At 33.7% G+C, this 18514-nt stretch overlaps 1 protein-coding gene and 1 long non-coding RNA gene across 9 annotated transcripts in view; one reads left to right on the forward strand and one right to left on the reverse strand.

Annotated features, from left to right (window-relative positions):
• LOC132002992 (uncharacterized) overlaps positions 1–18514 on the forward strand; it is a 206789-nt gene that overhangs the window by 174662 nt on the left and 13613 nt on the right. The window lies entirely within an intron of this gene.
• Positions 1–18514, reverse strand: part of POSTN (periostin) — a 34243-nt gene that overhangs the window by 8848 nt on the left and 6881 nt on the right. For 4 of the 8 annotated variants that reach the window (XM_059378312.1, XM_059378310.1, XM_059378313.1 and 1 more), the window contains exons 4-16: positions 17532–17689; positions 15769–15933; positions 14707–14853; positions 13882–14023; positions 12547–12759; positions 11824–11958; positions 10419–10567; positions 9230–9366; positions 8297–8427; positions 7664–7794; positions 7456–7558; positions 7282–7349; positions 6573–6618 (exon numbers count right to left, since the gene is read on the reverse strand). In XM_059378312.1, the coding sequence (XP_059234295.1) occupies positions 6573–6618; positions 7282–7349; positions 7456–7558; positions 7664–7794; positions 8297–8427; positions 9230–9366; positions 10419–10567; positions 11824–11958; positions 12547–12759; positions 13882–14023; positions 14707–14853; positions 15769–15933; positions 17532–17689 (1725 nt within the window). Of the gene's footprint in view, positions 1–6; positions 97–3059; positions 3141–6572; positions 6619–7281; positions 7350–7455; positions 7559–7663; positions 7795–8296; positions 8428–9229; positions 9367–10418; positions 10568–11823; positions 11959–12546; positions 12760–13881; positions 14024–14706; positions 14854–15768; positions 15934–17531; positions 17690–18514 lie in introns of all 8 variants that reach the window. The other 4 variants (XM_059378314.1, XM_059378315.1, XM_059378308.1 and 1 more) reach the window with 2 other exon arrangements.

Genomic DNA, 18514 nt, shown 5'->3' on the forward strand with positions numbered 1-18514 from the left:
ACGCACCTCCATGAATCACTTCAGTTACTGTTTCACCTTCTTTAAACAGTCTGAACTCAGGTTCACCTTCAATTTTGACCTTTGATATTGTGGGTCCTGAGGCATTGTTTTAGGAGACAAATTATCATGTTAAAACAGTTCTTAAACTTTCGCAGAACAGGAAATTTATTTCACCATTTGGTGTTACTGAAATGTCAAAGTGGTTTCAGGCTTTATGAAATCAGTTTTAAACATTTCCCACTGTCTTCAAATTAGGCAGTATTTATACGAACAAATGACAGTCTATTGTTGTGTTGCTAAATTTACTTTCATCTGTTTCAGCATTTAGCATAAATCTGTCCATTTATTCATAGTCATGAGGTAGGATCAAATAAGGTATTATGTACTTTGTGAATCATACAGTACGTACGAAATTGAATTGCTCTCATGATAACTAGTGTAGATCTTACTTTACTGGTATCATTGATTACTCTTTCCTTATTAAATTTAATTTAATTTAATTTTTAACTACTCAGTATTGTATATTTTTTATCAGATGGGCATAAGACTGAAATTAAAAGAAGATCTCAACTTCATGTCTATATTTAAGATGCTGAATTTCAGGTTTTATGGGAAAATGAATTTGAGTACTTACCTTATATATGAAAATGATGCAAACATTTACTAATAATTAAACAGCCCTTCAAATGCAAGAGTTAAATGTTGCATTTGACGTACAAAATGATTTCACTTCCAGAGAAAATCATTTTGAATGTTAGAAAGCTGATTGCTACATTAGTTAACCAAGACTATTTCATAGAGAAGGAGAGTAAAGTTCAGTACATTTAACTCATACTGTAACACCCTTTAACAGTTGAATATCATTGTATTTGCTTATCTTTGAGAGGATTTATTTGCTTGTCCAGAAATTGTTAATGTACACCGTTACCCAGAATTAGTCTAAAACAATCTAAAATAGTGAAAACAATTCTTCTTTCAAATAAGGAGTGCTTCATACCCTACTATTGATCTACGGGATCAAGGAATATTGAGTATATCAAATGCAAGGCCAGGTTTTTAAGGTTAAGAAATTTCAAAAGAAAAATACCCTTAAGGAGTTTAAGAACAAGAAATGAGTTAATAAAACATCCGAATTGACATTTCTTTGGAAGAGCCTAAACTGAAATTTCAGAAACACGCTCTTTCATTATGCACTATGAAGGCAGGGATTTTTATCAAATCTTTTTTTCATATTTACTCCCTGCACCTAAGAGAGTGCCCAGCACAGTAGTAAGATGTTCATTAAGTATTTGTTGAAATGAATTTCAGTTGATTTATTCTTAATTCTCTAATCTGGTTGAAAACGTTTTATAAGAAACATCTTAAAATTGTGTTTTAGAGCCTAATACATTTATAAAGAATTCAAGAATCGTCAAGGAACCTGCAAAAGTTTGATGAGAAGGAAACTCCAGTAGCAATCTTAAAGCTGGACAATTGTAAATGGCTGCCACAATAATTATTTGTTTCCTTCAGTATGTTACACAGAAGTAAAACTTCTGAGTTTTTGAACTGAAGACTTTTTAACAAATAGGTAACAATAAAAATGACCCCATTTTTCATCCTGTTCCCTTTATAGGAAGAACCCAGGTAGGACTGATGCTTCACTGTGTTCCTAATTGAAGAAAGATTAATACAGTAGATTCCCACTGACAAAGATTGAGAAGATAAATGGGTTGAATGAAGAAGCTTGAAAGAAAAGGTAGTAATCTTTGAAAATAAGAAGAGCACATGTGAATGATTTTGATTATAGAAACTATGTACAAGTGATGATACAAAATTTTAGGGGATGTAATTTTAAAAACAGTACGAGTATGTTAAAATCAAGTGTATTACCAAGAGTCAATTGATCACTTTTTATTAAAATCATCAAGAAACATTTTGTCAACAAAAATTTCAATGATTTAATTTCTTAAGACACAAAGTTCTCATCAAAATATAACAGCAATTAAATGATCATAGGTAAAGTATTTTTTTAATAAGCACAGATTTCAATATTAGGTCTTAAGAAGAAATTAAATATGGATGACTAATTAGCTAGGAAATAAATTTTGCACACAAGTTTCCAATATCTGGTTGTAAATCATGGCTTGCCTTTAAAAAGATAGACAAAAATACTCGAGAAATTGCCATCTCAGTTCAGAGAATGAGAAGAAATTTCAAAATCAAAGACATTTAAAAATTTTTTGAGATTCAACTGAAACCATGATTTTTTCCTTTTTTAGAAGACCATTTATATACTTCTTACAGAAAAGAGAAGAAAGCTTAGTCTTTTCTCTGTGGCAAGTAACCCCATTAAGATGCTTAGACATAAAACAAATCATTCTTAAGGTCTGACCCTTGGTAATAATTAAAATACACGAAACGAGGGTGGCGTCAAAGATGTTGGATAGAGTTGGCTAAAATAGACAGTGAGTGTAGAAGTTCAGGACTGTAATTAATAATTCTAAGGTTTGACTCATGGCACCAGATACTTATTCCTTCTTCTGTTTCTGGTGGTCTAATTTAAAAATATGTCATATGTGGTTCTAATTTTAAACTCTTTCATCAATGTATAGCTTCAGTGCTCTCTTAGGTCATTGAATGAAAAATGCCTGCACTTTTTTGGAAGAGCTTTTATAACAAGAAATCATTTGGGGAGATTGGAGATAAAACTAAAAAAGAAATTAAAAAAAAAAAAGGAGTCTAACTGAAGTAGAAAACAAAAACAAACAAACAAAAAAGCTCAGGATTTATTATTTGTTTGTTTGTATGCTTATTTATTTATCTGGGTACTAGTGCAAATGCAATGGCCAATTAGGTTCAAATGAAATCAAGTACAAGCAAATGTACTGAAAGCATTAGGAATGCACCATCTACTTTGCTAAATAATTTGCATTCCACATTCTGCAATTACATGAGCATGCCACTGGTATAGAAATATTTAGCATGTTAGTTTCAAAAAGAATGTAGATACATTCATAGATATCAGTCTATTATTTGATTTTTTTTTTTTTTTACAATAAAGGAACCATGATTTTTACCTTCAGTTTTGATAATAGGCTGAAGACTGCCTTCAATCACTTTAATTTTTGGTTCCACAACTTTGGTTATAATTTTAGTTGCTGAAAGTATAGAAAGTGGAACATAAATGATGTTTACATAAAAGCAACCTGAACAAAATCGCCTTCTTCTTTTTTTTTTTTTTAAATCATTGTTGGGTACTGAGGTGTAAGTTGCAGTAATATGTTCAGGCCTGAACATATGGCCTGATATCCAGGCCATCAGATACAGGAAATATTCATGGTACATTATCTATTTATCTTCTCATGTCCAGATGGTGTACTCTAAAGTCCAGTGACTTGGGTTTGTTCCAGTGAAATATATGCACACTAAGTGAAGAATGCTGTCTAGAAATCTGTAATTTTGAACTGCACCACTAAAGCTCTTTACCTTCTTTTGTACTTCTTGAAAATATTGGCTGCATAGCAACAGAAGACAAATAAACATGATTAATTTCATGCAATTCATAATATCTTAAATTGCATTGTTGGATTCTTTCTCAAAAGACAAACTTGAAAGACAAAGACAAAATATTTTTTCATGCATCTGATAACAGTGATACAGAAAGGAAAATATGAAAAATAGTTCAGAATAATTACAAGTAAAAAATAAATTTCAGCCAGCCAAATATGAGCTCTATGCAACAAACATGATATGATCAGTATTTAAGTTATCAGCTAAAATGTCTTTAATTTTCAGCTTTAATATCATGATCATTTTTTAAAAGATTTTATTTATTTGGGAGAGAGAGTAAGTGAGAGAGAGAGAAGGGGAAGGGGCAGGGGGAGAGGAAGAAGCTCCCTCTGAGCTGGAAGCCTGACGTGGGGCTCAATCCCAGGACCCTGAGATCACGACCTGAGCAGAAGGCAGATGCTTAACTGACTGAGCCACCCAGGTACCCCCTATCACAATCATTTTTTTTTTAAATTTGAAAGTATATATTTTAAATGTGTGTCATTTACCCAACTAAGACAATAATATGCAGAATTTATTTAAAATAGCAAACTATTGGTTTGGCTTTTGGTTTTACAGATAAACTGAAAATGTGCCTCTGGAACCATTCATCCAGGGCTACTGGCTTTTTGTCATTTCTAATTAGAAGCCTTAAAAGATAGATCCATTAGACAGTGGGGCTGTGCTAAAGCTAACTGTGCAATCACAACAGATTGTGTTGACACCTTAGCGATGAGATGTTAGCACAGTCTGGGTTTCTGTCACATTCTCACCTCAGGCTTCTGAAATCTCAACTTTTTAAAATTCATACGGGGTCTAGATCTTAATTATGACTATGGTTCAGTCATATCAAATTTTTTATTTTGAAATCTTAAATTATGAAGCTCTAAAATATATCAAATCTAGGCATCCAATTACTGATCCCACAAGTGGTCATGCCGCAGAGGAACCTTTCCATGAAGGCCAAATCCACAAGGTCTCTGCCTCTACTATCAAAATGGGTTAATTACTTTTACCTTACGTTTTTACCTCTTATTAAGGAACTTGAAGTGCAGGATATTTAGTTCGTTGTTAGTTTTATTTCAATCTTGCTTGCCTGAAGAAATAAATAGTTTTGACAGGTTCCGGACTGGCGATTAAATACTGATTTCATTCTGCTCTACCTCAATTGTTACATATTCAACAATGTATATGATAGAGCACTTCCCCCCCACCCCATACAATTGGAATGTATGGTATTTTGGGGACAAGAATAATATGTAGCAAGGAAATTAAAGAAGTTTTAGAGACAAGTCAATGAAGGAACACAAAAATGGAATCTTAGGTTTAATTGCTCTCTACCTCTCTTTGAAATTCTTCTAAACAGCAACACGCCCATCTGGGCAAGGTTAAAGAAACATCGGGCATTAGAATGTAAATCTCAGGGGCGCCTGGGTGGCTCAGTGGGTTAAAGCCGCTGCCTTCGGCTCGGGTCATGATCCCAGGGTCCTGGGATCGAGCCCCACATCGGGCTCTCTGCTCAGCGGGGAGCCTGCTTCTTCCTCTCTCTCTGCCTGCCTCTCTGCCTACTTGTGATCTCTCTGTCAAATAAATAAATAAATAAAAATCTTTAAAAAAAAAAAAAAAGAATGTAAATCTCAGAGCTGTTTCAAGAGCTTTGAGTAGACAGACGAGGTTTATTAGTTTTGCGTGATTTCATAAAATATAACATTTTCTGTGAGTGCAGATTCAATTTTAATAGAGAAAAATAAAGCAATTATAAGATTCTGGCTCATGGAACAAAGTATTTCATTGGCCTATGTAGAAGGTAGTGGACCTAAAATGGGTAAAGTAGGAAAGGTAAAGAAATGTGTTGCAGATATACAACTTAAGTGAGAAAGATGACATAACATTTCTGATGAATAGAGCCCATGATGATTCTTTAATTTATTTTAAACTATATACAACATTGAACACTTCCATACTGGAATTTATACCATGTTGAATCATATCTATTCCAACTCAATCTTTAAAATAGTGCTGAGCTGGCCTGATACTGGATTTGCTTATGTTACTATTATACAACTGAAATCAGGAAGAGCAGCAGACATTTTGTTTTGCTCCTTACATTGCCTTCATTCTTCCATATCTAGTGTAAATCCTGAGGAAAAAAATTTTTAACTCAATAACAGAATGCTCAGAGTATAAAATAGAATTATTTTCTGGCCAGGATAAGAGTGGGAATTGAAGTAATACTTTTGCTACTGGTACGTTTTGAATGTTTAATTGTAGAGTCAAAACAAAATGAAAAGAATTTCTGCTTTGAAAGCTATGAAGAAAAAAGGAAACAAGAAAGATGAAGAAAAAACCATATTGAAAAAGGAATACTACAAGTTACATTTATAAGACTGGAATATCTTTACCGTTGTTAAGTAGTAGAGGTTTAATTTTGATAATCTGGTAGAGTCAGGGATAAAAGAACCTTGGCATCTAGAAATTTTAGGTTTATCACCTGGCAAGTTCTTTGTTCCTTCATCCAGTTTTGGATGGAAAGAGTTTTTGAGCTGCCAGCTCATAAACATTAGGATTCCTTGGCACACCATGGTCCACCCTGTCCTTAGACCACTGACGGCTTGAGGGTGGAATGAGCTACAAATCCTTCAGCAGTGTTACATCTGTGTCTACACATCTGAATTTTCAGATAACTCTGGAGTGCCTTTTAGCTGTCTCTCCTCTTTGTATGTTTGTATGTCTTTTTTTTTTCCCCTGCTTCTTTTCCATGCTAGCTATTACATTTTACTGCTATTCTCATATCTTATCATTCCTGGTTTTTTGAGGAATGGGGAAGTTCAGTTTAGTTCATAGGATCTGAAGGGTATGGCCCTGGCTAAGAGGTCTCAAGACCTTAAGCCTGCTTCAAGTGGGATGAAATTTGTCTTTGTTTGGAATTCTAAATACCAGATTATCAATAAATTCTGCTTCCAAGTACAAAGAAAATTATTGTATTTTCTTTTTTTTACATCTTGCCATTGGTATGTGACAAATATTCTTTATATACTTACTGTAAACAGTCATGGGGATTTCTTTGAAGGTGCTACCCCGAACAAACTGAAAATAAATATTTGCATTTAGTAATGTGAAATTAGTAGTTTTATTAACCATATTATGGCACCACTTTAATTCATTTTGCAATATCCTGTTATTGGTCCAGATGGCATAAAAAGTATCAGTTTGTTACTCAGAGTATTAAAAATTATAAAATAGCTAATCTAAAGTGAAATAGGTTTTTAAATAGTATTTCATATGTTTTCTCGTACTTTGACCCTACAAGGACAGAGGAGCAGAATACCTTTTTACCTGTAACCACTGGAATTAGTGATGGTTTTTTACAAGTAAATACTTTACCTTTTATTCTGTAGCAAAGGTATTTAATAATAGAAAGATTATAGTTTTTTTTTTTTAATCAATGTGTCTTTTCTTTCCAATTGGGCTGTAAGTTTTTAAATCAAGGGCCATCTCTGATTCAGCTTATATTTCCCATTACACTTAATACACTGTTTGGGCCCAAGTAGCTTTTATTAGATATTTGTTAAATAAAACCATAAAGAAATTATGTCATTTATTCACAGGTAAGCCAGTGGTACATATTCAACAAAGAGCAATCCATGTCCAGCATACATCTATCTATTTATTTATACGTTTCTAGTCTTTTATGTTAAAATTGCAATATCTGTTCAGCACATTGCAAACCAACCCAATAATGTTCCATACCTTAATTTGGATGTATTTGATCAGTTTATTAAGTATTTCCAGAAGTCGATCATTTCCAACAGGTGTGTCTATGAAGAGGAAGATTAGATGAATATTGATAAGAAAGTATGAAATAAAAGTCTAGGTTTCTATTGAAAATGATTTCATTCATTAATGAGTTCAATAATTACCAACCTGCTGGGTAGAGGAGTTTATCTACAACATGAATGACACCGTTTGTTGTCATGATGTCAGATTCTTTTGATTTCACTTCGTTCACCAGAAGTGTATCATTTACCTATCAAAACAAGAGATAATGTCAATGAGAAATTAATGAAAAATTAACTTTAAGATAATTGAAAAATAGATGAAAGCTATCCTAAATTCATTCTAAAAAACTTACTCCTTTCAGATAGATTTTGCTTCCTTGTGTGGTCTTCAGAATATTAGTAACACCAGGTTCGAATCCTTTTCCAATGAAAACGCCTGGTGTTAGGTGATAAAGGATGATGTTTTGAAGGGCATTTTTGTCACCTGGGGGGAAATGTATATTTATAACATGTTATATTTTTTGATAGTTTGATGCTGGAAAGACTAAGGATAGACATATTTCTTTGTCTTTGTTTTTTCCACACTGTAATTTCTCATCATATCATTGTTCTCTAAGTTGCTATCAATGCCATGTTGAAACTGTCACTTCGGTCTGTTCAATCAAAATATTAGCCAACCTACTGAAAGGAAGGAAAATCAAATTATTTTTGGGATTGTGACTACTTTCTTTGTCACCTAATTGTGTGGACATTAATATAAATAGCATAAGTGGACATCTAGCTCTACAATCATGACAGCAAGCATTTAATTAAGAATATTAATGAATTACCTTACACATATTCCAAGAGGAATTAAAGGAAACTAAGGCTAGACATGAGTATTAAAGAGGGAACATTTTTGAGGTTGATTTCTGGGCAGGAATGCTTGAGGAAGAAATGAGATCCTGAACTCTAGGGGTAAATATCTGGTATTCACTTCTACTCACGAATCAGAATTTCCTTTTCTTCATTTGTCATTCCCTTAAAGGCATCGTTGGTTGGAACGAATAAAGTCCAATCCCCAGGTTGTGTCAGGAGCTCTTTCAAGTCTGCAGCTTCAAGTAGACTGAGGAAGACACTAAGCAGGAAAGACATATTTATTCTGTTAGATTTAGATTTAGGTATTCATAGAATAGAATAGAATCCATTTACAGTGGAAAGCATGAGAAATTTTCATGCATTTTTTTTCTAAGATTTATTTACTTATTTGAGGAGGTGAGGGAGAGGCAGAGGAAGAGGGAGAGAGAGAATCCCAAGCAGACTCTGTGCTGAGCACGGAGCCCAACGCAGGGCTCCATCTCACGACCCTGAGATCATGACCTGAGTCAAAACCAAGAGTTGGACACTTAACTGATTCTGCCACCCAGGCCCCCTATTCATCCGTTTTTATGTTTCAAATGCAATTTACCTGTTAAGAAAGTTTTATCATGGGGAAATTCTTTAAATATACATATGGTTTTTAAATCTCCTAAACTAAATGTTTATCTTACAACTTGACAAGGTCACACTTCGTGACAAAGTCGAAGTGTATGTTTTTCATTTAATATTCCACAAAATATTCTTTGCTAGTATTTACTGTCATTTTTTAAAAAAACTTAAATATAAAAAAAAATTGCAAGGAATACGCCAATGTATTAGATTGTTTCCCTCACCAAATCATATTATGGTTCACCAGGAAGCAAAATACTCTGAAGAGCATATTTCAGTTTTGAAAATATTTGCATGGACTTCTTATTCTAAATTCTATTTTCAGCAATACTGAATAATTGAATGCCTTTTGGATACTAACTGTGACACAAAACTATGTCAATAGTTCTCATGTTTTTGTTGTTTGTAGTTTGTTTGTTTGTTTTTGGTGGGAGTGAATCCATTTGGCTTACCTAAAGCGCTTATCTTGTTTTAATTTTTCGTGGAGGGATTTCTCTGCTGGTTTGATGATTTCTCGGAATATATGAATAGCACCATTTCTTCCTTGTTTGCTTCCTCTTACCATGCATGAATTTTCAATGCAGACAGCCTAGCAAAGAAGAGAAAGATACAACTGTCCATTTCCTTACTTGAAATGTCCTATGTGGAAGTAGATGCAAAACTGAGTTAATCGATTGACTCTTTTAAGAGGTCTCCTGACCTCTCTGGTCAAAGGAAATAGCATCTCACTTCTTTTTTTAAGGTCTGGCATAATCTGACTTCACACTTCTTATTCAATCAGGTTTTCTAGTACTAGTTAACTACCCTATATGTCAGACAGGTAGTTTCATCCATAAATAACAAAAATTCCATAGAATTCCATGTCTGTATTTTTCATCATTCTTCTCCAGGTTTGAACCATTCTTCCACACCCTCTTTAAGAAACTTTCACTCTCTAACTTTTTAGGACCCTCTTTAACCATAAAGTTCCCTGACTTCAGTGCCTTTTGAGATTTTCACAGATATTTACTATATTTTCCTGACTATAAGGTTTTATCAATTATGTCACATTATTAATTTTGCATATCTGTATATGCAGCCCATTTCCTGCATCTTATAAAATGTGTGTCTTGGGATTGTGGAACAATCCTGAGCAGCTGCTGTGTATTGTATCAGGTAATGCTTGACTTCTGTAAAATCTCTGGCCTGGACAGAAACTGAACGGCACCACTACTTGCACAGTTTTCATAAGCAATATTTTCTAGAAATAGTTCCTCAGATAAAGTATGTTAGAACTATTTTCTAGAGTTCAGAGATCTTTAGATGCCTATAAAAAATTATCTTATAAACTTACAGGAATCCATAAATCAAAAGCTATTTTAGAGGAGTTTTATGATTTCTAGAACTGAAATAATTAATGTTTTAGAACAGATAATGAAACAAACGCAAATTATCTGAATTGTTAATACCCAGCACTTTTTGTTGCCCTTCCTCACAGTGTTTTCATACATTACTCAATTCCTGATCTTCCTATGAATATTTTCTATTACTACAACCACATTAATAAAATTCTGGACACATCTGCTTTAATAATATTCTTAGGGAAATGTCATTTGACATTCAGGCCAATGTAGATATTTTATCTTTTTCTGATTGACTTACTGTACGATAGACGAAGACTCTGAGCTGTTTGCCTCCAATGGTTTCAAGCTTTTGTCCATTGTAAAGCTCATTAAGGCCAACTTTTACCTTCAATATGTGATTTTGCAGAATTAATTTAAGAAGCCGCTGATCCATGCTCAGAGTATCATCTATAAATAAATTCATGAAGAAAAAGGATTACTTAGAAAGCATTAAAATTCCTCCTGATAAGAAAAAATCATGAAAATGGATAATCCCTAATACTATGGAGATTATAGATTCTGCACTCATAAAATATGAGTCAACTAAATGCTCAAGGCTACAAATTCCATGCACTAATTAGAAACTCTGCAAGCTCTTTGATCAAATGACTGTAACATTCTTCTTCTTCTTCTTCTTTTTTTTTAAGATTTTACTTATTTATTTGACAGAAATACAGCGAGAGAGGGAACACATGCAGGGGGGAGTGGGGGGAGAAGCAGCTTCCCATGGAGCAGAGAGCCCAATGTGGGGCTCGATCCCAGGATGCTGGGATCATAACCTGAGGCAATAGCAACCGTTTAACAACTGGGCCACCCAAGCACCCTGGCTATAACATTATTCTAATTTTTATGAGAATTTTATATACACTAGTCACATGACACTACTGACAAATCGTTTATAAATTCATCGTTACTTACGAAGAGAAAATCAAAACACATTCACCATCCTAACAGTTATTACAAAGAGGAATTATAGCATTTCTAGGAATTTGAATTTTTATTAATAATTTTATGCATCACAATTTAACATCTGGGAATATGTTTTTAAAATAATACTTAATTTTTAATTACTAAATTTTGCTTTACAATTTAAATATGTCTTTGTGAAATCACTTTTCTAGAAAAAGTGGCAGGTTACACTAATCTAAACAACATCCTTGAAGAGCAGCTAGTAGATAAAGTACTTATAATAATAGTTTACATAGTAAACTATTGGCTGTTCATTTATAGAAGTGTATAATAAAATAGTCTCTTGTTTATTTATAATTTGACACCTTATATCAAATGTTGAGATGAAAAATACAACTATTTATTCTTAAATATTATGTTGGTGTTAAATAAACAAATCAGATTAATTTTTCTTAAGATCTACTAATACATCCCTTGTGTGTATTAGAATTATGAATAGTTTCATAGAATAACTGAATACTCTTTATCACAAACTTTTGCTCCCTGTAGGCTCTTATCTATTATAATGAAATGTTTTTAAATGAAGGACATTTTAATAGAGATGACATAGTACTAACAATGTGTAGCCAATAAAGAAATAATCACCACCTTGTAAAATGTCGGTTGTTCCTTAATGCAAACAATCATGGTGAAGAAAAATGTGTGTGAGGGTTGGTGGGGGAGCGAGAGTAGGAATGACAGTGTCCAGTACATACCTGAAAATGCATTATTCACAGGTGCCAGCAAAGTATATTCCCCATCTGGCCGCAGAGCAGATGCCAAGCCTAACTGGGCCACGAGGTCTGTGAAAGTGGTTTGCTGATTTCCAGCCAGCTCAATAACTTGTTTGGCTGTAAAGTAAACCATCACCATCGCAACAATGTCATCTTTGTTACTATCATCATCATCCTGAAATTAGTAAATCAGTTCTTGGCTGTTCTCTATAAGCTATTTGCTGCCATGACAATGTGATAAGATATCCTGCCCTTCCCTAGTAAGAGTTCCAGATTCCTGTTTTGGGGGGTCGATAACCACAGAGAATTTTTACAAAAGAAAATATTTTTCCAGCTTCTTAGTTTCATTGTCTTTAATTCTCTATGGCTCACGTCCCACCTTTCTCTGCTCTTATGAGTGCCATAGTTATTTCATTTATCCAAAGCTGGCCATTTGGTTAGATCTGTCCTTCCGCTTTCAAGAAAAACTGTGGTACTGTGAGAGAGCCTTTATAAATATTAAGTGTTAGAAGCTTGGGAAAGTGGAAGTTCCGTGCTACCCAGGAACCTGTGGCCACACAGGCTACCTAGTGCTCAGTTTACTCTGCTGCATTTGTGCTTCACGTGCCTTTCCTTATGCTAAACATTCATTTTTCATGGATTTAGTCATGTGGCATCGTAACTGGTAAAGAGTAGTAGGTGGAAGAATCCAAAACTGTTGCTCACCAGAATCGGGAATTAGGACCTGATCAATCAAATGGATGACACCATTATTTGTCACGATATCTTTTTTGTTCACCATTTTGATTCCATTTACTGTTATGCTGTCACCGTCACATCCTATCTCAATGGTGTTTCCTTCCAGAGTCTCAAAGACTGCTCCTCCCATGATAGCTTCAGAACACTGGAGTGTGTTCAAAAGGTGGTACTTCAAGAGAGCTGGAGGACAAATGAAAAGCAGCAAGTTCTGAGATCAAGGGAAATTGCACTTACCCCTTAAAGACATGGTTCATTGTGGACCTGAGAATTCCTAAGAAATGTAATACATATAAGACCTAAGTATTAAAAAAAAAAAAAAAAAAGGCCTAAGTCTTGACTAAAGGGTTTTTAATTGTTTAAGTTCTAGGAACGCTTTTTCAATGAACTATATGAACTATTCAATAGAAATAGCTCAGCTCAGTAGGAAGTAAGAAGAAAAGATCAGTTGCATGAAATGATTTGTGTAGTGCTTAGAAAATGTGTTAGAGTAAGTTTCCACTCTCATAAGAAGGTGATTTCTGACATGAAAACAAGAAGAACGATCCCTGTGTTTACTAGAGATACCTATTCTTAAACACCCAAGCAGCATCTTGTATAAGCCATTCATAACAGAAGAGCTTCATATGATTTATAAAGAGTTTAATAGAGGAGGAGGATAGGACAAATAATTCCCTAAAGACAACATCCGGAGAGTAGCCAAAGTAAAGACGGTTTCTTGGAAGGTATCTGAAGGGATCTGTCCTTCAACCGTATTGTCTCTCTAACTGTATCATCAAAATTTCTCATTTTAAATTGGTTAAATGTTAGTTAAATGTACTCCTCACAACATAAAATCTATTTGAAAATAGATAGACTATAATGAAGCCAAATTCTATGTATAATAAATAATAGACCAAGAGAACCATGTAATTTTCTTAACTTAATTATACATTTTAGCATAAATTTAGAATTAAAAGCATTATGTAATACATGTATGATATTAAAATTTGATAATCTAATATTTCTTTTAAACCATGGCTAAATCCTTTTTAATGCCTGCTACTTATTTACTTGAAAACAATAAAAAAGAATATGATCTTTATGATATTATTTTTAAATTAATTATTAATTATATAATTACTCTGCTGACTCTTTCAAAGGCTTTTTTTTTTTTAAGATTTTGTAGTCCACTTAGAACACAAGTTTTTCTTTGCCTTTGCTTATCAAAGCTGATAATAAGTGCATGACTTAATTTTTTTTTTTTTTTAATTTTCTTTTCTTGGAATTCTGGGAGACTTCTCAGAGAGGAGGACGTTTTAGTACCTTCAGAAGCCACTTTGTCTCCCATGATCCTTTCTAGGACACCTCGTGGAAGTTTCTCAAAAGCCTCATTGGTGGGAGCAAAGAGTGTGAAGTGACCATCTCTTCCAAGGGACTCGAGTATATCAGATGTGATAGCAGCTGCCTGAAACACAAATGTGCTTGTTAGAGGCTTGCATGTTGCAGATCCAAAAGAAAATCACAACACACTTAAACTAGGCTGTCCTGAGGGAGTTGATTCTGTATAAAATTATAGAAGTTTGCTCTTGTTAGAGCTTTAAAACATGATTTATTGGCACAACAAACTACATCCTTTCCAAGTTTCCTCAAACCTGTTTGTAAGAATGGGAATCCTGCCCATGTTTGTGTGACTCTAGCAATATCCAGCAGTACATATAACTGAGATGGACACATACTAAATACAGTGAATACACTATGGGCACATAACTAACTATTGGGTATTTATTATGTCCACACAAGTATTATTATGTCATATGGGATGATTTCTTCCATGTAGAATAAAACTCTTTTCATTTCAAGAAATAGATTTGTTACACTTCTGCCAGATTTTTAAAATAACATTTTTTTAAGGATTTTTATTTTTTTATTTGATAGAAATCACAAGTAGGCGGAGAGAGAGATTGGAGAAAGCAGGCTCCCCGCCGAGCAGAGAGCCCGATGGGGGCTCAATCCCAGGACCCTGGGATCATGACCTGAGCTGAAGGCAGAGGCTTTAACCCACTGAGCCACCCAGGTGCCCCTAAAATAACATTTTTATTGTTAGATTTCAATGATGCAGGACAATCTGCTGTTATTTCTTATACTTACCCTAAAAGATGAGAGGTCATCTTCTGCTTCAATGAAGTCTTGAATTGAGGTACCAATTTGTGTAAGGACACGGTCAATGACATGTACAACACCATTTGTTGCAATCTGGTTCCCATGGATGATTCGAGCGCAGTTAACAGTGACAACCTGTAATTATTTGAGAAAATCAAAGTGCAGAAATCAGAGCCATCAAGTGACCACTGAGACTGCAAGGCCATTATCTATCTTTCGTTTCTACTAGTAAATGTAACATGAAGGAGCCAACATTCTAAATGTAAATGTTGAGGATAAAGACATATATCGCTCTGTCTAAAAAAGAAACTAAGAGAAAATAGGACCAGTTGAAAACCCAGTCCAGTTACACATAAAATATCTAGAAAATAAGGGGAAAAAGCATTTTTTTCATTTGAGTTATTGCTTTTGCCCCCCCTTCTCTTCCTTTTATAGAGATAGTCATAAACTGTTTCAACTGCAGGTCAGTGAATTACATGAAAAAGTTTATCAGTCCTAAAGTAAGTTCTGAAAGAGAGAAATAGCTATTGCACAAATATAATCAGTTCTATTGCAGTAATTTCCCAATTATTACCTCATCACTGACCCTTTTCATCCCTGGAAATTTATTGGAAGAACCCTATGATCCTGTTAGAAGTTTCCCACAAGGGCTTTTATCTACACACAAAAGAACCTAAAACAGTATAGTAGCTAGAGGGTGAATAAAGGAATACTCATTCTCTGATATTCTTTGATAAATTCTTATTTACTATTTTTCTGTAGTTATTATTTTTCAAACACATCAACTACTAAAATTTCTTTTTTTTTTTTTTTTTAGGACATCTAAGTCTACCGTCAATGAACTGTAAACTTAATTTCCTCCTCACAACCACTCTCTATAGAAGTCAGCCACTGAATTAGAAATTTGCATGCTCTAAATGTGGGGGAAAATCACAATATAGTGCTTACATTCACTAACATTTTACTATTTCTGTGAACATAATATAAAAGGTATAGACAAAATTAAAGGTGATATTACTCTGAAATGTACTTTTTATTCATGAAACTTACCCCATTAGGATAATGGTTAATGAAAAGCCCCAAATTGTTATACATTGAAGGAATAATCATGCCATTTTTTAAGTCCTTGGTCAACATTCTGTTATTAACCATATGGCTATGTAAAGCATTCAGTAATTCAACATTTACATTACTCTCCAAGCCTCTCCGGATATCCTAGGAAAAATTGAAATGTTAGAAGTTTATTTCATTGCAGTTCATCATTAAAATACTTATAATTACACTATGGGTAAAATGAGAAAAGGCAGCTATTCAAGGCTTGGGGACAGTCATTAAAGAGTAGATAGGGTAGGAATAGTAGTGATCATTTTAAGTCCAGTTGCTGACACAGGGATGAATGTTGGGAGAAAAGATTTTATTCAGGTTGGTTAGCATATACTTTATGTTTCTTAGGTAACATTAAGAAGGAGCTTTAGAAAAGTGTGTGGGACAATAATGTGGAAGACTTCAATGCCTGAGTAAACTGGCAACAAGGAGCCACTGAAGATTTTGTTATATTGGGATAAAACGATTAGACTGGGCTTTGGGAAGGTTAATCTTGTGAAAATGTAGAGCAGAAATGAAGTTATTAGTGAGGAGGATGAAACATGAGACATTGGTGACTAACAATAGTTCAGAATTAGAGCAGGAGTAGAATGAATCACCACTTTCAAGTCTAAACACTTCAGATGGGTACTGCCAATTATGGGAAAAAAGGCAACAGAAAAGCAGTTGTTTGTGGGGAGAAAGAAAATGGCACATGTTTTAGATAGCTTTTTGTTTAAAGATGAAGTAGTGTATCTAAGGAGAAATATTAAGTGGTATATCCAAGGAGAAGTATTAAAATGGACATTAGAAATATTTTTCTGAGGTTCCAAGGAGAACAACTACAGAAACAGATTTCATGGCTAGATGCACTGAAGTGATGGCTGAAGCCATTAGAAGGGCATATAAAGAGCAAAGTCTAATTCCCAAAAGAGACTTTAGTAAGACTCATTATTAAGTAAAGGAAGAAGAGGGGTCAGCAAGAAGACCCAGAAATGTGATTAAGAGATGAGATCCATGGCAACCAATAGAGAGTGTTCCATAATGCAACAATTAACCACACAGTTAAAGTAGCAAGATAATATCTAGAAGATCCTGCCTTACCAAATATTATTTGGCTTTAGTCATAATTATCGATTTGCCTTTATATCCTGTAGAATGTAGGAATATATTTCCATACCAAGTTTTACAGATTGGAAATTTAGTGTATTACAGATTATGCACAGAAAGTCTGAAAATCAAAAGCATTATTTATAATGCTTCATTTAAATATCCATACATATTTATAAATGTCAATGTCTGAGCAGCCAAATATATTTACATATAATTAAAATAATTTATATATTTATAATATGCCTTATAATAAATTTTAAATTCCACTAGGCTTCTTAACTTACCTTTCTGTTGGATAGGTCATCTAAAATTCAATATGTTTCTTCCCAATCAAAAAGGAAAGAGGAAAGGAGTAGAATAGAATAATGATAAACACCAGTTCAGTCCACCCTTGGTTTGCCTTTTTTAAAGTAGTCTATGAAACTACTGGGGAGGTATTCCATATATGGATATATTAAAATGTTTTCATCCTTATACTTAATATCTCATTCTTTTATGTATCATTATATATGTATAACAAAAAAGAGATATAAGATCTCTATTAATTTCCAAGTTAATAAATCAATTAAAATGAAATCACAATAAAAATAATCATATTAATAAAAATAATGAATTACAGAATCCAAGTTGTCCCAAGCCTCATTACTCGGTGCAAAGTAAGTGAATGATCCCTTTCCTTCAATTTCTTCCCTCAGTCTTGAGACATCAGAATAGCGCTGTGTTGTGGTGGCTCCCACGATGCCCAGAGTGCCATAAACATGGTCAATTGGCAAAACTGAAATAATGAAGACATGAAGAATTACTTAGGACAATATTTCAAGATTATTATTTCACAGTCATTTAAATTTTTACTAAATTCCTTAATACATTTAACTGATAATTTTAGTAATAAAATTATATGAATTATCAATCTTACACAAAAGCTGTCTTTTAAGGGCTAAATAATAAAACAACATTGAAAACTATTATTTCATATATCCTTTGTGTTGAGGAAAAATGAATTTTAAATTATCCTGATTAACATTATGTATTACGTATTAGTGTATATAGTTGTGACTCCTGCTATGTCAATAATAGTTGAACTATAATTATCAGCAAATATTTCTGATTCACTGAAAAAAAAAAAAAAAGATGCTCCTCACTTCTCACTGAGAATGGCAAAGGTAATATTTTCTTCTATGTTGGCTTAAACTCCTAAATGGTGTAATATTGTAAGGTACTGGGTTATTAATTTTTATAGATTTGGGTTTTTTAAATTTTTTTTTAAGATTTTACTTATTTATTTGACAGACAGAGATCACAAGCAGGCAGAGAGGCAGACAGAGAGAGAGGAGGGAGCAGACTTCCTGCTGAGCAGAGAGCCTGATGTGGGGCTCGATCCTAGGACTCTGGGATCATGATCTGAGCTGAAGGCAGAGGCTTTAACCCACTGAGCCACCCAGGTGCCCCTAGATTTGGGTTTTTAAAAGAAATATAGAGACCTACTTCTTTTGAGCATAATTTCAGGGAGGAAATAGATGGAAGTATATACTGCTTCCAGAATATTTCTCCTGAACTTCAGAAGAAATATTAATATATGAATGCCAACCTGAAAACTGAT

The sequence above is a fragment of the Mustela nigripes genome, chromosome 15 (assembly GCF_022355385.1).
Source record: "Mustela nigripes isolate SB6536 chromosome 15, MUSNIG.SB6536, whole genome shotgun sequence".
NCBI classification, from domain to species: domain Eukaryota; kingdom Metazoa; phylum Chordata; class Mammalia; order Carnivora; family Mustelidae; genus Mustela; species Mustela nigripes.